General features: G+C 33.2%; 1 protein-coding gene and 1 long non-coding RNA gene across 2 annotated transcripts; both read left to right on the plus strand.

Annotated features, from left to right (window-relative positions):
- Positions 1 to 7,411: 7,411 nt before the first annotated feature.
- On the plus strand, positions 7,412 to 8,246 carry LOC135839502 (uncharacterized). Its single transcript, XR_010557607.1, has 2 exons — positions 7,412 to 7,799; positions 7,883 to 8,246. It is a non-coding gene; the product is annotated as an uncharacterized LOC135839502 (long non-coding RNA).
- Positions 8,247 to 9,657: 1,411 nt separating this feature from the next.
- Positions 9,658 to 11,776, plus strand: LOC135838974 (uncharacterized). The gene is made up of 2 exons (XM_065354813.1): positions 9,658 to 10,821; positions 11,744 to 11,776. The coding sequence occupies exons 1-2, from the start codon at positions 9,658 to 9,660 to the stop codon at positions 11,774 to 11,776; spliced, it is 1,197 nt and encodes a 398-aa protein (XP_065210885.1).
- The last annotated feature ends 9,519 nt before the right edge of the window (positions 11,777 to 21,295 follow it).

The following is a 21,295-nucleotide window of genomic DNA, read 5'->3' on the forward strand; positions in this document are numbered from 1 at the left end:
ACTTTTAGGTTTTTACCAAGCATTGGCGTGAAAAATGATTGATATTATAAGAGATACCCTTAAAGAAATGATAACATGTGAAAAAATTTATAATATGAGTAAATAATTTTTAATAGTTGGAGTTTTTCAAAAGATTTCTTACCTATTGTATGCTGCCTAAAATAATATATTCCTATTTCTGGCCCCATGATTATAGAAAAACCTAAACAGTTCACGTCCAAGATGGGTATTCCTGAGAAATCATTTAATGCAAGTAAGGGATGGCTCCATAATTTCAAAAGTAGAAATGAAATAACGTTTTGTCTAATCAGTGGTGAAAAATAAATCCGTACACGAAGAAGTTTGTGATGAATGGAAAAGTAGAATATTGAGTAGTGTAAGTGGTTACTTGCCCTGCAATATTTTCAATGCGGATGAAACTGCGCTGTTCTTTAGACACAGTTAAAAAAATCAACATTTTGGGCTATTATACTGAAATTAACCTTGCTCCAACTGAGAGTAATGTAAGTAAGTAACTAGGTACCAAGATCCCGAGGCCCTGTACATCGCGGATCTGTCATCATGGCCAAGTAAGTAATCCAAAAATTTTCAAACTCAACTAAAATTGAACTTGACCCAAAGAATTTTTGAGAAACAATTTTTATCTGATAACCTCTAACCAAAATTTCAAAAATTGGAACCAGAACACAAATTTGAAATTTTTATGAATACCAACTTGTGTCAGATTTGGCTGTTGGATTCAAGATTTGCTAATGACATACAGCTGCATTTAAGAAAAGCAAACTGAATGGTGCATCCCACTGTACAAGGAATTTTTGCTCTGGTTGAGGTAGTGCAAGGCTTCATGCAGCTATTATGTTGAGATTAGCCTTATTTTCTACATTCAACAGAACTATAGATTACATGTCAATCTCCGTTGTCATGGTTAAGTAAGTAAACCAGGGATTTTTCACCTCAACTATCATCAGAATTGACCCAATAGTTTTCAGTGAAAGAATTTTCCTTTGACAATCTCTAACCAAAATTTAAAAAATTGGAATCAGAACTCGAATTTGAAATTTTTATAAATAAAAACTCGTGTCAGATTTGGAAGTTGGATGAAAGGTGAACTAATCAAATTTGACTGTTCTTGAGAAAAGCCAATCGGATCATGCATTCCACTATTGAGGAATTTCCGCGATGGTATGAGGCAGTGCAAGACGGTGCAAGGTGTTACACAGCTATTATGTTGAGACTAGCACTGTCTCGTCCACAATTAAGTTCATACTAATCTCCAAGTAAAGTAAGAAAACCAGAAATTTTTAAGGGGAATATATAATCAAAGGACAAAGAAAGTGGTTTGAGTTTGAACGACAGTCAGGTATTACGAGAACAAGAGAGGTAATAACGACAAATTAGGTACTAAAAACAGAAGTTTTTGAACGACCAACAGGTCGCCATCACGACTATTTTTATTCATGAATCACAACTACTTCTCCGGAGAGATATGAGTGTTGGAACACAAAATATGATTTTCAGCGACTGGTTGATCTTACAAGGAAGTGGTCAATGATGAGAGATTCTTCTGCAACGAGCTATCAACTTACTCATGGCATTATTTCATAAACAGATCAAAATGCAAACATGTACTTAGAATGCAAATTTGTCAGAGACTGGTTCAGCACCCCCCTCCCCACAGGTGTAATCCATTCTGTTATGTACATCACGAGTGAAATAAGACATCACAATATATTGAAGTGATCTTTATTATACAGTGTCTATACCAGAACTAAAGTAACTAATGACCAAACTATACATTCAGCCGGAGGCTGTCGAGTCGATGACTCATTCTACAGATATAATATCTCCCCCACTTAATAGGAAAATCTATTAGGGGGTTGTCTGGTCCGAGGTGACCTTCGAAGTTGATCTGGAGCCGGATCTGGATCTTTTGAAAACGTTTCGTGGCGCTGAGATGGTATATTTGAATGCAATAATTGATTTTCGTTTGAAATCCATCATCCTTAACAACATTATAGTGCAGTGCTCCAAGGCGAGAAGTGACTTTTCTGGGTTGCCATTGCCACTTTTCATTCATATGTATGAGAACTCTCTCCCCTACTTGAAAAAAACGCTTCACTGGTGGTGTAGTTCGACATTCAGATTGAGCAGGGGGGCGAAGGGCATCGAGTTGAATTTGTAAGGGTCGATTCAAGCATGCTTCTGCAGGTGATTTACCATTTTGAAGAGGAGTAGCCCTATATCGAAACAAAATTTGCGGTATTAACCTTAATTTTTGAGACAATTTTTAAGAGCATGTTTGAGTAAGTAAACCAGGAATTTTTAACCTTAGCCATAATTGGAATTGACCAGAAAATTTTTAAGCGAACAATTTTCATCTGATAATAACCTCCAATCAAATTGAAAAAATTACAACTGGAGCTGGAATTTGATTTTTTTCAATACCTACATATTATATTGTTTTAATGTCACAACGTATAAAAAAATAGTACATAAGTGACTTAATATCAGTATATAATACATCTTAAATGAAATCATTATATTTAATATCTCGAATGAATTATAGTAAATCACAGATCAGATGTATTTCCCTAGCCCATAACTTGTAAAGTTCTTATTTTTCATTCAAAAATTTTTTTCAAGTGTTGAGAGCTCAAAATGAACAGTTCTTTTCAATCCAAACTCTTTTGGAAAAAATTTCCTGATTCCAAAAAATAGTATTAGATATTCTACGTCGACGTTGCCCATTCCCATTGAAATCCAAGACCACTTTTAGGTTTCTACTTAGCGGTTGAAAATGTGCAAATCACTTATTTTTAAGAAAATTCGTGTTTTGAAATTTTTTTCTTCTCAAATATCTGAGTAAATATTTTCGGACGCAAGGTGCCAATTTTCCGGCCATTTTTGCCAATTTTGAAAAATCCAGAAAGTTTATTTGGCCTTTTTTTTCGATTTTTGTAGGTAGGTACTTGGAAATAATGACTAGAAATTGGGACCACTGGTTTCAAAATACTTCCCCAGTTTCAGAAATGATACATTCCCATATTTTGGTAGGTATAATTTTGATGCAAAATATTTGGGGAGAAAAAACTTCCAAAACACTAATTTCACGTGAAAGTAAGCGATTTGCGCATTTCCAACTGCTCAGTAAGACCTGTGGTTTGGGAGTTTCATGGCATTGGGGCAAGTCGATGCAGAACCTCAAATGCTGTCTTTCAGAACTGGACTGTTTTTGCCAACACAGGTTAGGTAGAAACCCGCGATTTTTTTGAAAATGCATCAATTTTGAATACCCATACCCTATCTTCACTACAGGAGTATTTCAGAAGCTGAGATTTTTTCTGAGCAACTAAACTCAGAATGAAGGTCTCTCTCCACCGAGTTCGACTCATAGAATTTTTTTTTTGTTTTTCCTTTCATCAACAGCCCAACCTCCACAGTCCACATCGACCCCCCCCCCTTTCAAAAAGAGCTGAAAAACTAATCACAATTGCACGAAAAAACTACTCACGTAGATCGATTTAAATTAAAACACCAGAAGCTCTAACACGTAGCTACTCGTATCATGTCTCGGCTCTGTAAACCGTGTAAAAATCTCCCCTTTGTTTGCGTTTTAGGCCATCGTCCGACATTTCGAACCCGGTCAACGTACCAAAGTGCAAGGTTGGCCAATCTAACGAAATTTATCGTCGACCTATCATCACATCACATCACACGCTATGCTATCATCGTCCAAGACAAAATACGTACTACACTCTTCGCACGCGGAAAAGCTCACAGAAAATTACCGGTTAAATGTCACGAACGAGGAAAAGCTTCGGTATGGAGATACAGTTTAACGTAAAACTTATGTATCTAGCTAGTGTAAGTACGAGTACCTACCTAAATGAAGAAGAGGAACATGTGTGATGTACGAAGGGTAGATGTGGGGATGTGCTTTCACTTATAGTCGACTCGTCCTTTCGTACGTACGTAGGTATAACTTTGCGAGTGTTTCTAAACAGTCGAGTCTTTTCAAAGTATGAAGCGTAAATGTAGTAAATGTAGGCTGTATCTTAAAAGCGTAATGAGCTTTGCAACTGGAAAGTATTGTTACTGACAAGTTGTAGATTATTTTATTTTTTGTGTAACAGAATGTCGACGTTGTTTACGTCGTCGCTGCATACTCAGTCATCTCCTTCTTACCCTTATTCTTTTTTTGCTTTCGACTGTTTCATCATCGTGTGTGTCCGTAGGATATATGGAGGATTATCTTCAGAGCCGAACGAAATTCGATAAACATTTTAAATGTCTCAGGGAATTGATGCAAGATACCCTGAGATTAATGTTATGGCCTTAGGGCAAAATTTTGAAACTACGAATTTGGTCAGATTTCTAACAAAATGTTTAATCGAGTGTTGATCATCGTCCCTCACTCCACTAGGCACATCACAAACTATCTCAATAATCATGACACCATATAGCATACACAATCGATGGTCTGGTTTCAAGTGGTGGAGTTGTGGCTTCACACATCGGAGTCACAGATACAAAAAGTTACTCAGAAAAAATGTCAGCTACAAGGTGCTTCCGCAGGGGAGATATTGTTCTTCAACTAAACCTACTTTGGGAAAAATTGCCCAGTTTCAAAAGATAGTTTGTATTTAAGATTCTACGTCGACGAGACTACTTTCCACCAACATCCAACTATCAGGATTCTACTGAGTGATTGAAAATTTGCAAATCGTTTAGTTTGGAGAAAATTTGTACCTTGAATCCATTTTCTTCTCAAACATTTCGCAATAGGTAACTATGTCATAACAATGGAAACGTGTATACTTAGATATTATTTTTCTGAAACTGAGAAAATATTTTGGACGTCCACGAATTCTTCACCAATTTTTTTCGAGATTCCAACCCATTGTAATGTAACTATCACTGGTTGCAAAAGCGCCATAAATCTTTGATGCCTTGGATAGGAAAACGAAGGCGCTATCGCAGTAAATCGCAGTAATGCCCATATTACAATGAATCTGAAGAAAGTAATCTTTTTTGTCATAATTTTTCTGTCTTAGATTTCACTAAGCAATTTTTTTGACTTTTTTTTTGTGTTTGGGTTGAAAATGGGCTTAATTGACGTTATAGATTCTTACGTGGAATCGTACCTGTCGTGCTCAGGACTACATAGACCAATTAAAACTTCAAATGATCACAGTGGACGTTCACGAATCCTTCATCTATTTTTTTTCGAGATCCAACCCATTGTAATGTAACTATCACTGGTTGCAATAACTCCATAAATCATCATCATGAAATTCGTGATGAAATAAAATTTTTCTTTGTTTTAAAATTAACGTAGCGTGCCCAGTGATCGACAGTGCTAAGAAATTTTTTCCCCAAATACTGATGTATCTTCAAAACAATTTAGGTTACTGAGCTGCATTTGTTTTTTGTACCTTCTGGCACTATTTGGGTACACAAAATATATTTTACTTTAGATTTTTATTCATTATTTAATGTAGTAATTACGTTTTTTCATGATAAAGTCCAAAATCATACATGGACCAGTAATCGACACACATGTTCCAGTTATCGACAAAAAGGGTGCCAGTTATCGACACAATAAAATAAGACATGTAAACTGCCTTTTTAAAATTGATTCATGTAGGAAAAATTATATTATGCATTAAAATTTGAAACTTTGGAGAAATGAAATAATAAAACCGTAATCACAGCTTTAATAATTTTATAATTTAGGTGGAAATATCCGCTGTTGATGATTGGTACTGAACTGAATAGGTATGGAATTGGATTGTACCAGTGATCGACAGGTTGCTTCAATGTACGTAATTTTCGATTTTTTTTTGGTGTTAGAAATGTTAGAATGGTTTAAAAGAAATTATATTTGCACTTCATCCGACTAAAAAAGTATTGAAACCACTCTAAATCAACAAAAATTGAAAATTCACTGAAATTTGCATTGAAACAACAGCTGTCGATTACTGGTACGATATGCATTATTCAACACCCTATTATCAACAGTTGATATTTTCACTTATTATTTAAATATTAAGGCTTTCAGAACATCAACAAAAGCAAAATCCACTTCTTGAAACCTTATGAAATACATTTAAAATAAAATTTGCCACCAAAAGTTGATTTACTTACTCAGAAATCCTTAACCATTCGCCGTTGCTCCTTAGATTTGAACACCAAAATTTAGCTAAAAATCTAATTAATAAAAAATCCACTTCCCCAGTAGAGAAGATTGATTAATTTTTTGACTTTTCAAAGGATGTACGACGTGATAGACGCGATCCGTTTCGTCACAGAAAAACAGAGTAGCCTCGCTGCGATTGGCTCTTTTTGGTAGGTATTGAAATAGGTGCTATTTTTTTTTTTTTTTTTAATAATCTCATGGTTCATATCATTTGATTTTGAATTTGTCAGTATTTTTGAAAAGATCTAAAATTCAGATATTTTTCAACTTAAATTTTCAACAACGACGATTCAAATTTAATTAATTGAAAAAATAAATGGTGCTACAACGTATTTTTTTTTAGTAAAAAATGAGAAAAAAATGAAAAATTGATTAGCTGAGTGTGTTTTAGTGCTTGATGCCCTTGACTAGCAGAGAAAAATCTGGCCAATGGCCATCCAGTGTTATGCTTTATCAATTTTCACTATTTCTACATTATGATGTGATGGAGTTTCAATTTTCTATATTTTCAGCAATTTTTAATTCGGATTCTTGATAATTAATGAATCTGTTTCAAGCAATTGGTTGCTATTATTATAACCTGTGTAGTGTGTACTTTATGGGATGTTATTTCTCATTCATTGTTGGTGATGATTGTGATGAATATTGAATAATAATAATACTGTTGATTTCGATCATAGACAATTTTTACTTTTTGAGTGCTTTGCTTTTCAATTTGAATAAATTGAAAAAAAACTGATACCTGTGTATATTGTACTGTACAAGTAGAGCCCTGCGCCGACGACGAAATGATCGGCGGCGGCTATGGTGAGCGCAGCGTTGTGGCTGGCGGCGTAGCCGATTCCAGCTGACGTTTTCGGCGGCGGCAAAAATTTTACTCGGCTGCGGCTCAGCCGGCTACAAAGGTTGAAATTTTGAGGTAATTTTCCGTAAATCATAAAATTACCTCAAAATACAAATTTTTTGCGAAAATTATTCAGCTTCTCAAATAAGCATTTAGCATTCTTTTCCAAGCTGAGAAGAGAAATCATTCTAGGTAGTGCGTGGCAAAATTGAAAAATTTAGCCACGTGAAAAAATCCAAAATATGGGGAAAATTTCCCTGAAATTTGCCATTTGAGTGATTTAAATCGGCTCAGCCGAGCAAGGCGGCTTCAAAAATTTTTAAAGCGGCGGCGGCGGCTCAAAAAATGTGTGAAAAATTGGTGGCGGCGCGGCGCGGCGGCGCAGGGCTCTAAAGTGTACATAAATAATACAGTTGATTGATAGCAGACTGATTCTCATATTTTTAAATTTTCAACAATTGTGTACTCAATGGGATGTAATTTGTGTTTTATTGTGCCGTGATAAACTGCTTCTTGAGTGACTTTCCTTTTTGAATTTATTTTCAAAAGAAAAAAAAAGTGATACTTGAACTTTTAAGCACTTATTTACACTTCCTAATGTGAATATTAAATAAAGTTGGTTGGTTCCAGTTGTTCATTTCATTTACCTGTAACCTGTGTATATTGTACTGCTGTGCATAATAAATAATACAGCAGTTGATTGATAGCAGACTGATTATCATTTTGAACTTTTTCAACAATCTTTGAATTTCTTAGGTACACATGGACTGATTCAGTTATATGTTGTTGGCTTAATATTTTTATTACATTTTCTCATTTTCTTTTTATGTACATTTCAGATTCAAGCACTCAGCACTGATTATTATCAACAGCAGGCTACAGATTTTGTATTGATCTGTCAGGTCTATTCTACAGAAGGTCGTGTGGGTCGTGTGAATACATAATATTTGCACGTAAAAATTTTTTCGAGTGGCCGTGTTTTTAAACACGTAAATTATTTTCTTGAATAAATGGTCGTGTAGATTTTTTTGCACGTAAAACTCTACTGGTCGTGCATTGCACGTTAAAACATTTTTCATATCTTTTGAATTAAATTCAGCGTACATTGGTCGTGTATTATCATACACGTAAAATAGAATTTGATTTATTTATTACAGTTTTGGTAATACGTTTAGTCATTTGAATAAATAAATTTGAAGTGAAGTTTTCATTTTTTATTTTTGCAACATTCTTGATATAGAATTTCCACTGCTCCAGTAAATAAATTACTCATATTTTCACATTCAATTCAGATTTTTTGCAGCATATAGAAGAGCACTACTCCTTATTCACATAAAATTGAATTCAATTCATTCATTGCTGGTGTTGTAATAGATTTGAATTGAGAAATTTGAAGTGTTGATTTCATTTTTGCAAGGTTAATCTCAACTATAATCTCAACACTATGGAACTTGAAAATGAAATTTTGAATGATTACATTAGTGGTGATACAATAAATAAATTTTTTGAAATCATCAATAAGCAAGGGTTTTCTGTGCATTTTAATGATGTTTATCTCATGGGTATATGGGATTCACATGTATGGAATTATGTTGAAAAGTTTACTGATAAACGAAAGAAATTTTTACAAATATTACCTGATGGACCAATGTCTAATATGGATGATGTGAGACATTGGGTATTATTTGAATTTGGAAAAAAAAATATCATGTATGTGTATGATAGTTTAAATCGTAATTCTATAACTGAGAATCAGATGAAATTTTTGAAACTAAGTACAAATATTAAAAATCCTCAGTTTGTGTATAGAAAAGTTCAACAACAAACAAATGGGAAAGACTGTGGTGTATTTGCATTAGCTTTTGCAACCAGTCGATTATATGGAAGAGATGTGACCCAATTATCTTATTCAATAAGTGATATGCGACATCATTTGCTTGATTTACTTAGAAGAGAAATGATCATTGAATTTACTTATGGCAATTTAAATGAGAATGTTAATTTGAGAACTGAGAATGCAAGTAATTGTAATTTTAATATTAGTTCTGATTCACCATTACATGACAAAGGTATAAATCAGCCTAATATTAATTATTCTGCAATTTATGATGATGGTATTAGTGAAAATATTTATATCCAGAATGATCTATCTAATGATGAAAATATGGAGAAATATATCACTACTGTAGAAGAAATTACAATGTATGATTGTGAAACTGAACAGACAATAACAAATTTTAGTGAAGTTGCTTTAGCTAATGTTGTTCAACTTGAGCATTCATATTATAATAGTAGTGAAGATGATGTGATACTAATGGATCATTCTTATTGTACTTTTGGCCAAAAAAGAATAAAACTGGATAATTCTTCCCATAATATTACTCCAACTTTTGATCATAGTAACTTTTCAGATAAAATGCCAGCCCATCATTGTGGAATCCTTAATTATGAATGTAATTTCTGTTCTGCACTACATTTCAAAGGAGAATTACCCTGGGATGGTAAATATACTCAATGTTGTCAGAAAGGTAGAGTAAAAATTGAGCATCCAAAATCAATAGTTTCAATACATGAACTTCTAACAAATGTTCTGCACCCTAAACACAAAAATTTTATGACAAATATAAGACAATACAATAGTGCTTTGTCATTTGCATCTTGTGGTGCTCAAATTGATACACTTTCTGGTACTGGGCCTTATTGTTATAGAATTCATGGACAAATATATCATAAAACTACTCATTGTCAAACCTCATCAACATTCCCGCCAAAATATGCTCAATTATATTTTCTCGATAGTGAGGAAGCATTAAATGAACGTTTGAAAGTCAATGCTAATAAAGGATGTGACAAGGATTTATTAAAAGATTTGGATTTAGCGATACGGTCAGTTAATCCATATGCAAAAAGCTATAGAATGTTGAAAACCTTGGAAAATGAAGAAATAAGTAGGCAGTCACAAAATTCCACCACAGTAGCAACTGAAAATAATGTTTCCATGATGATACGTCAAGATAGAACTGTTGATTGTAGGCGCTATAATTTACCTAATTGTAGTGAAGTGGCTGTTATATTCAAAAACAATGATGGTGCTCCACCTTTTCAACGTGATATTCGCATTTATCCAAAATCTGAGAATAATAATGAGTTTATAAATATCAATATTCTTAGCTGTAATTTAGACCCCATGTGTTATACTCTAATGTTTCCTTATGGAGAACCTGGATGGGAGCCTAATATGCTCAGTGTAATTCAAAATGATGATGAAAAAGAAAAGCACATAACGATGTTGCAATATAAAAAATCTAAATTAGCTATAACTAGAAAACAACAAAATCCTTTGCTAAACTATGGAAAATTACTTCAACAATATGTTGTTGATTCTTATGTGCAAGTTGAAGCCTACAGATTGAATTATGTGAAAAATCATCAACAAGATTTGAGAGTAGAAAGTTACACTGGTTTAATGGATTATATGAGAAATAAAACAGATGAATATGGTTGTGATGTAGGAAAGCAAGTTATTTTACCTAGCACTTTTGAAGGTTCCCCTAGAAATATGAGAGAAAAGTATTTAGATGCAATGTCAATTGTTGGTAGGTTTGGATCCCCAGATCTATTCATTACATTCACTTGCAATCCTAAATGGCCAGAAATATCAGATAATTTATTATACTCACAAACTGCAAGTGATAGACCTGATTTAGTATGCAGAGTATTTTCATTAAAATATAAAGAATTGATTTATGATATTGTAGAAAATAAAATATTTGGAGAAGTAAGTGGTTATGTTTACACTATAGAATTTCAAAAACGAGGCCTACCACATGCCCATATGTTATTTATTTTGAAAGATAAAATATTGAGTAGTGAAATGATTGATAGATTTGTTAGTGCTGAAATTCCAGATCCTAATGTTTATCCTGCATTACATGAAATAGTCAAAAATAATATGATTCATGGTCCTTGTGGTGCAATGAAACCTAATGCTTATTGTATGGAAAATGGAAAATGTGTAAAAGGGTTTCCAAAAACTTTTCAGAATGAAACTTGCATGGACAGAGCAGGTTATCCTTCCTACAGGCGTAGAAATGATATCAAAATTACTAAAAATGGTATCACTTATGATAATAGATATGTTGTTCCTTATAATAGGTACCTATCAAAGAAATATAATGCACATATCAACGTTGAAGTGTGTACAACTGTAAAAAGTGTAAAGTATATTTTTAAATATATTTATAAAGGTTATGATTGCGCATGTATTAAAATAATGCATCAAGGAGTTTCGTTATTAATGTATGATGAAATAGAATCCTACTTAGATTGTCGCTACATAAGTGCATGTGAAGCTGCATGGAGATTATTTGAATTGAAGTTACATGATCGGTCACATAGTGTCATTCGTTTACAAGTTCACTTACCAGGTGAACAAAATGTAATATTTGAGAAAGGAAATGAAGATGTAGGTTTACAACGAACTAAGAGTACTCTTTTAGCTTGGTTTGAATTGAATAAAAAAGATGCTGATAGTAAAAAATATAAATATACTGAAATACCTCAACATTATGTGTTCAATAAGAGCAAACAGGTTTGGTCACCAAGAAAACAACATTTCAATGTTGTATCACAAATGTACATGGTAAATTCAAAAAATGTGGAATTGTTTTATCTGAGAACGTTACTTTTACATTGTTTAGGTTCAACAAGCTATGAAGACATTCGTACTGTGAATAATATTTGTTATAATACATTTGAAGAAGCAGCTTTAGCAAAAGGTCTCATTAAAAATAATAACAGTTATATTCAAACTTTGCAAGAAATGAGTGTTTTTGCAATGCCTGCAGAATTGAGAAATACATTTTGTTATATTTGTTTGTTTTGTATTGAGAGTAATGCAACCATTTTATGGAATAAATTTTGTGATCTATTATCAGAAGATTTTCAGAAGCAGTATTCTGACCCTATTATTGCACATCAAAAAGCTTTACAAGAAATTGATAAACTTTTACAGTTACATAATACTTCCTGTGAAAAATTGCAATTACCTATTGATAGAGAAATATTAAGAAATTTAGCTGAACAAGAAGATGTCAATGATTATATTCCGATAATTGATGAGCAAGTATTACAATTACGCATAGATTCACTAAATGAGAAACAATTGATAATATTTAATGAAATAAAAAATGCATTTGAAAATAAAAATAGTTTGCAGAGATGTTTTTTTGTTGATGGACCTGGAGGGTGTGGAAAGACCTATTTATATAATACAATTGTGCAATATGTGCAAAGTAAGCATGCAATTGTTTTCTCATTTGCAACCACTGGTATAGCTGCACTTCTATTAGAAAATGGTCACACTGCTCATAGTGGTTTCAAATTGCCTGTGCCAATTTTAGATGATTCAATTTCATTTATAAAAGCTGGTTCCAAAGAAGCTGAGGAATTTAAAAAATGTGAAATGATTATTATTGATGAATGTTCTATGATAGACAAGTATATTTTAGAATGTATTGACAGATTCTTGAGATTCATTATGCAAAATGATTGTAAATTTGGAAATAAAATCATGATTTTAGGTGGTGATTTCAGACAAACTTTACCTGTGGTTCCTAGAGCAAATGCTACTGTTATACTTGAACACTGCTTAATATATAGTTCTTTATGGCGTCATTTTAAATTTTTTTCATTGACTGAAAATATAAGGTGCACTAATAATATTTTTAATGCTTGGTTGCTATCAATAGGAAATGGAAGTATGAATGATAGTGACGATAAAATTGAAATACCACAAAAATACATTTCAAAGAATCTTATTGCAGATATCTATGGTAGCGATTTCAGCAAAAATGTAGTCAAATCAAAAACAATTCTTTGTGCACTCAATTCCACTGCATTAACAGTGAATAATGAAATTTTACGATTGATAAATGGAGAAGAAACAATTTATTATAGTTCTGATAAAGTTCAAAGTGATGATCCCTTAGAAATTGAACGGTACCCTTTAGATTTTTTATATACCCAAACACCTTCTGGAATGCCTCCTCATGAGTTACGCCTAAAAGTTGGATGTGTAGTTATGTTATTACGAAACTTAAATGTCCGAGAAGGTTTGTGCAATGGAACAAGATTATTAATAGTAAAATTATTTAATCATTTCATTCAATGTGAAATTTTGACTGGTATACATGCAGATAAAATAGTCAATATACCACAAATTGATTTATTACCAAGTGATTCTACCTTACCATTTCAATTAAAAAGAACTCAATTTCCAGTAATTCCTGCTTTTGCTATGACCATAAATAAAAGTCAAGGTCAAACATTTGAATTTGTTGGAGTGAACTTGACTCATGAAGTTTTCGCACATGGACAATTATATACTGCCTTCTCCAGAGTAAAAAATGAAAATAATTTTAAAGTACAGTTATCCTCTGAATGTGTAAACTTTAAAACAAAAAATATTGTGTATAGAAGTGTTGTATCTTAGTTTATCGCCCTTTTGCATTCATTTTATAATTTTTGAATATTCAATTTCAAAGTTGCAATGCAATGCTACTCTACTTCTACTTTCTGAGTCCTACACTTCTACATCTACTTGTGGATGTAGATGTAGAATAAATGCATATAATACTACAATTTCTACAAGTAAAATGACAACCCTGACTGTTCTACATACATACTCTTCTTCACACTTGCTGCTTGCAGCATTGTCCACACGGGCCACTAGTGCCACCAAAATTCAAGCTGATAAAAACATTATTTTTTGTTTACTTTTGGGTCTTGAAAACAGACGATTTTGACAGGCATGAATAGTTGGAGACCTAATCGATCATTTTTACTGCAGTAAAAGTGGTAATAACAGAAATGAATTTGTTTTTTCACCTATTGAAATTAGGTGTCGATTACTGGCGACGTTTTGAGGCATGTCAATTACTGGGCACGCTACGTTACAGTTTATGAACTCAATGAACGACCGTAGAATTATCCAAGAGCCAACGATAGTTAAAATCGCCAACGAAACTAGTTCGAAAAAGTAAGTTTTCGTTAATCGTCATTGTATTTTTCTAATGCTTGGTACCTAAATTTTTAATATGCATGGCATAGTTTACGAATCGAATGACAACCCACTGACGATGTTGAAATGAATCACTCAACTCAAAACAGCGTCACGACTCGCCGGAAATAAATTGAGGTTGGTAATTATTTATGTATCTGTATATCAAGAAACATAATTTAAAATCTAAGTACGTACATAGTGTGAAATTATGACCATAGGTAAAACTCAAGAGCGAAAAAACCGCGGTGTTTTTTTTCTCGGTCCACCAGGTACGAGCATAGTTTCTTTGTTATCAGAGACGTCTCAAAAATATCACGTATGTTGATTGAGGAACTTTTAGACGCCCCTAAATAGAGACAAAACATACGTGAGTTATCATACTCAGTAATCATACTTTGATATTTTAGGAACCTTGCAAATATGTACAATATTTTTGAAATTCCCTATTAACATAAGTAACATAATTATTGAAGTTTCAAATTCTTCATCCAGGTTTTCAAACGAAGTGTTCAAGATTACGTCGGACTTTTTCCTCAACTTCAAGTCGCAGCTTTTTTAAATTTCACTCCCTCCCTTTTTTCTCATTCACATCTTCATTATCATAAAAAAAACCTAATGACGATCCATTCAAATCGTGACGAGTTTTTCTGGAGGGGGAGGAGGGACTTCACAGCCCAGGATATTTTTTTCGCCATGGCCCCGACCCCACTGTTTTTTGGAAAAATTGCTCGGTTCTACAGAAGTAACGGTTCTGCAAAAGACCCAAATCGTTGATAATACATACATATTATGAGTAAATAATTTTTATTAGTTGCATTTTTTCAAGAAAATACTCATTGTACGCCAAGAATCCTCTCAATCAGGGTCACATTAACAAACTCAGGTGAAATTCTTTTTTCAATTTTCTAAATATTTCAAATACGTACTTTCTCTAACCACACAGAAAACCGTGAGGGATAAGGAGATTCAAAATTTTTCGAACGCCATCAATATCTAGCAAATTTTAGAAATTATTCTACAAACATTTGCAGGGTTGATAATGAAGTTAAGATCTGGGTAGGAGGATTGGACTTTTATTTTGAGGAATCCAATTTCATCGGCCTCAATAATGGCCAAATCGTTTCATTTCAAAAATTAAACTATGTGCTCCAATCATATTTACAGTCTCAGCATCTTGAAACTAACTGAAGGGGGAGGGGTTCGAAGTCCTGGAAATGAAAACTATCGCTATATTTCGATAATTTCGTGATATTTTGGTATCGTACTGACTTCTTCAACTCATAACTCCTCAAAAATATATATAAAAAGTGAACCTCATTTAAATTCGTTCAAGGGAATAGTAACTTGGGTATAGGACATAGGTATAGGTAACTCTAAAACGATTATAATTTATTATCATTAAGATTTTCTACTTGTTCGCATATGTCACATGTTTCGACAAAAGTAACCAAAACATAGGTACTTTAGAAACATTTTTGGTGTCAATAGTCAAATGATTTCGCAAACGTTTTATACGAGTACCTTGATATTTTTTGAAAAAAACAACAAGCCATCACAGCTCGCTGATTACAAAAGGGTTTCTGCATTTTGTTCAAGTACCAACTGGTTGCTCAAGTTTTTTATCAAATATGTACCCAGAATTTCAGAAAAATTAGCCAAGAATGAGGTGCCAAATTCTGGAAAGAGGTAAATACATTTCATACAAACAGGACCGTGCAGAGAAAATTCAGGCCTCGAGAAAAAAACTCGAAGAGGAAAAAAAAGTTCTCATATCGTTAGGCCATTTTTAGGACCTTTTCGATGGAAACATATATTTTCAGTACTAGTGAGCCCCTTCACGAGCGCTCAAAAAACTCAGGCTTCGGGAACTCCTCCCCTCCCTCCTGCACAGCTCTCCATATAAGTAGGTACCTACCTAAGTAGCAAATGAACTCTTTTCAAGCCCGTTTTTTGTGGGACACAAGTGCTTGACGACCTCATAAAATTCATGTGAAATACATACAACAGTATGATAGAGGGTTTTTCCATAAAATCGAATTTCTCGTGATTATTCTCAAATTTGGGCTCTAATAGTGCAGCATAGGTATAGTTTAAAATTGGAGAAAATCTGTTTCCAGCAAAACATTCGCCTGAAACTTTTTCAAAATTTCAAAGTTGAGCTTATTTGGAAAACACTATTTTCAAAAAATATTGCCAAATTTTGAAAATATAATTTAAATGATTGAGAAAAATCCAGGAGCACACATTTTTGATGATAATTTGCAAAACCATAGGAGGAGGAGCATTACAGCACTAAAATTTTAGCCAAAACGTAAAAAATGTCAAATATAATGTGAAGCATCGTTTCACACGTTTTCAAAAGCACTGAATACCGAACTCTGCCTTTAGGATTCTACTGGCGTGATTGAAAATTTGCAAATCGCTTATATTAGAGAAAGTTTGTGCTTTCAATCTATTTTATTCTCAAACATTTCACAATAGGTGTCGTAACATGGAAACATGTATATTATTTTTTTGAAACTGAGAAAATATTTTCTAATGCAACAGTGACAATTTTTTGGATCTCATTACCAATTAATTTCAAAATATTCCCTCAATTTCAGAAATGATATCTTTCAATATATTTGAGTATGTAATTGATACAAAATATTTGAGAAGAAAGTATTTTCAAACCAAAAATTTATCCTAAAGCAGGCACCTACTTGAGTGATTTGCACGATCAGTAGTCCGCAGAACCCGAAAAAAGGTCTTGGATTTTCATGGCAATGGCCTAGGTCGACGCAGAATCTCAAATACTATACTTTGGGACTGGTCCATTTTTTCCAGAACAGGTTGGGTTAGGAGCCACATTGAAAAAACTACAATTTTCTTGAAAATATCCTCTCTTTGAAGATTCGTATCTCCCCTTCCAGAAAAGTATTTTTGTATATTTATTGGAATAACGTTACAGGTTCTTACGTGGAATTTTACCTGTCGCGCGCAGGACTAACAGACCTACAGACCAATAAAAATTTCATATGGTCACAGTGGACATTTACGAATCCTACATCGATTTTTTTCGAGATCCAACCCACTGTTATGTAACTATCACTGGTCGCAATAATTCCAGTAATTATTATCATGAAATTCGTGATGAAATTTAATTTTTCTTTGTTTTAAAAATTACAGTTAATGAACTCAAAGAACGAGAGATGAATGTCGCAAGCACCGAATGATGAAATCGCTAACGAAACTAGTTTGAAAAAGTAAGTTTTCGTTAATCGTCATTGTATTTTTCTAACGTTACCTACCTAAATTTTTAGTACAGGGTGCCCAGAAATATCGAGCACCCCTAAAAAAGTTTTCTACTAAAATACTTTGGTTGGTCACAGTGAATGATATTGATAATAATGATAGCACATACTGGAGAGATAACATTCCATCAATCATATGCATCTATTTCACGTTGCCAACCTATATTTTTAATGAAAAACTTTCTTTGGGGTGCTCGATATTTCTGGGCACCCTGTATACAGTACCTACATGGCTTAGTTTACAAATCGAATGACAACCCACTGACGATGTTGAAATGAATCACTCAACTCAAAACAGCGTCACGACTCGCCGAAAATAAATTGAAGTAATTATTATATTGTAAGTACTTACATAAATCAAGAAACATAATTTAAAATTTAAGTTCATAATATTGTGAAATTACGATCATAGGTAAAACTCAAGAGCGAAAAAACCGCGATTTTTTTTAGAAATACCCTTTCTTTAAAGACTTATAATGTATCTCCCCTCCATTTTCTTATGGCAACTCTCAACTCAAAATAATGGTCTTCACTGAATTTGGTCAAAATCCTTTGACGTGTTTTTTTCGCGATCCACCAGGTACGAGTATAGTTTCTTTGCTATCAGAGATGTCTCAAAAATATCACGTGTGATGATTGAGGAACTTTTAGACGCCCCTAAAATAGAGACGAAACAAGTGAGTTATCATACTCATCCTTGAATGTTTTAGAAGCACTGTAAATACAATATTTTCGAAATTCCCTAACATAACATATTGAAATTTCAAATTCTTCATCCATGCAGGTTTTCAAACGAAGTGTTCAAGATTACGTCGGACTTTTTCCTTAACTTCAAGTCGCAATTTTTTAAAATTTCCCTCCCTCCCTTCTTTCTCATTCACATCTTTATTATCATAAAAAAAAACGAATGACGACCCGTTCAAATCGTGAAATTGTGGATGTCAATTATCAGAACAGACAAATACTCAGAAAATCATCACAAAAGAAATTCCAGATCGCAAAAAAAAAACGTGTAATTTTGATTTGACTCGGTGGAGATCTCGATTTCTTCTTGGGGGGGGGGGCTTCAGAGCCCAGGATATTTTTTCGCCATGGCCTCGCCCCCACTTTTTTTTGGAAAAATTGCCCGGTTCTAAAGAAGCAACAAAGACCCAAATCGTTGATAATACTATGAGTAAATAATTTTTATTATTAGTAAGTACAAACGTTTGCAGAGTTGATAATGAAGTAAAGATCTAGGGGAGGCGGATTGGAATTTTATTTTGAGGAATCCAATTTCATCGATCTTAACAATAGCGAAATCGTTCATTTCAAAAATTAAACTAGGTACTCTAATCATATTTAGGTATATTTTCTTGGATCAGCTTAAATAGCGTATACCGCTGAACTGTAAGATATACAAATAGGTATAGTTGCACCATTCTGTGAACAAACTCGAATCAAGTTAAACCAAGTTTAAGTGACGTATCCATACAAATTTTGGTATGCTAAAAAACAGCCAACAATTTTTATTCGCATTTAAACCGAGTTTAGCGTTAAACTGAGTTTAAACATAATGGTGCAATTAGCCCTTGGAGTCTCAGGATCTTGAAACTAACTGTAGGGGAAGGGGTTCAAAGTCCTGGAAATGAAAACTATCGGTATTTCGATAATTTCGTGATATTTTGGTATCGTACTGACTTCTTCGTCAACTCATAACTGCTCAAAAATATATATATATAAAGTGAACCTCATTTAAATTCGTTCAAGGGAATAGTAACTTTAGTATAGGTGGGTTACTCTAAATAATTTATTATCATCAAGATTTTCTACTTTTTCGCATATCTCAGATGTTTCAACAAAAGTAACCAAAAAGTACTTTAGAAACATTTTTGGTGCCAATACTCAAATTACTTCCAAACGGTTTCTGTTAAATAAAAAACAAGCCATCACCAGCTCACTGATTACAAAAGGGTTTCTGCATTTTGTTCAAGTACCAACTGATTGCTCAAGTTTCTTATCATTATCAAATACCGAAGTACTTACCTATATGTAGAACAAGGAATCAGAATTTCAGAAAAATTAGCCAAGAATGAGGTGCCAAATTCTGGGAAGGGGTAAATAAATTCATACAAGCAGGACCATGCAGAGAAAATTCAGGCCTTGAGAAAAAAAACTCGATGAGCAAAAAAAATGTTCTCACATCGTGGACCATTTTAAGGACCTTTTTTGATGAAAACATGTTTTTTCAGCACTAGCGAGCCCCTTCATTGGCTCTCAAAAAAAACGCAGGCTCCGAGAACCTCTCCTCCCCCTCCTGCACAGCTCTCCATATAAGTAGGGACTTGAGTAGCAATTATTGAACTTTTTGCAAGCCCATTTTTTGTGGGACACAAGTGATTAACTACCTCATTAAGTTTTTTGAAATAAAACAGTGGTGATAGAGGTTTTTTCCATAAAATCAAATTTCTCGTCATTATTCTCGAATATAGGGTCCAAATAGTGCAGTTTAGGTACCTAGTTTAAACTTGGAGAAAATCCGTTTCCAGCAAAATATTCGCCTGAAACTTCTTCGAAATTTCGAAATTGAGCTTATTTCGAAAACACTATTTTCAATACATTGCCAAATTTTGAAAATATAATTTAAATAATCGAGAGAAATCCAGGAGCACACATTTTTGATCATAATTCGCAAAACCATAGGAAGGGCACCACAGCACTAAAAATTTGATCAAAACGTAAAAAAATATCGAATATTGTGTGAAGCATCGTTTCATACGTTTTTGAAAGCGGTGAATGGCCAACTCTGCTGAATACGAATATAAATTTTTTTAAAAAGTCCTCATTGGTCCCCAAAATTTTTTATGAAAATCGGAAAAATCGCATGACATATGGTTTTCTAGGGTTTTGAGAAGGCTGAATATGCAATTCAGTCCCCTCCCCCCCGGAACACTTTCAATGACTCTCCAATCAAACACAATTTGAATCATGATTCCATTGGCGTAAGGAGAGTAGATAAATACAGAGTGGGGCAAAAGTCAGTATCCTGATTTTCACGTTTTAGTTTTTCTTTAAAAAATCAGAAACTAAGCATCCTAGAAAAAAACTAACGACATTATGCCGATTGGAAATTTAATTCTCTACAACTTTGTTCTCATGAAATTTTTTTTGGACGGTTCCTTTCGCCTCCAGATCAATTTTTATGAAGCTTAGTTGGCAAATTTTTCAAAAATTTTAGTTTTTTGTAAAAAAAATCAAAAACCAAGCATCCTAGAAAAAAAATAACGACAGTCGATTGGAAATTTAATTCTCTACAAGTTTTCTAGATGTACTTTTTTTGTAGGATATGCTTATTTTCATCTCCAGATCAATTTTAATAAAACTTAGCTTGCAAATTTTTCGAAAATTTTAGTTTTTTGTAAAAAAAAATCAAAAACTAAGCATCCTAGAAAAAAACTAATGACATTATGTCGATTGGAAATTTGATTCTCTACAAATTTGTTGTCATGAAATTTTTTTCTGACGCTTTCCTCAGTTTTTGATTTTTTTACAAAAAAAATGAAATTTTTGAAAAATTTGCCAACTGAGCTTCATAAAAATTGATCTGGAGGCGAAAGGAAGCGTCCAGAAAAAATTTCCTGACAACAAAGATGTAGAGAATTAAATTTCCAATCGACATACTGCCATTAGTTTTTTTATAGGATGCTTAGTTTTTAATTTTTTTACAAAAAACTAAAATTTTTCGAAAAATTTGCCAACTGAGCTTCATAAATATTGATCTGGAGGCGAAAGGAAGCGTCCAAAACAAAATTTTCGCATACAAAAATGTAGAGAATTAAATTTCCAATCGACTCAATGTCATTAGTTTTTTCTGGGATGCTTAGTTTTTGATTTTTTTAAAGAAAAACTAAAACTCT

This window comes from Planococcus citri, chromosome 3 (assembly GCF_950023065.1).
Source record: "Planococcus citri chromosome 3, ihPlaCitr1.1, whole genome shotgun sequence".
Taxonomy (NCBI): domain Eukaryota; kingdom Metazoa; phylum Arthropoda; class Insecta; order Hemiptera; family Pseudococcidae; genus Planococcus; species Planococcus citri.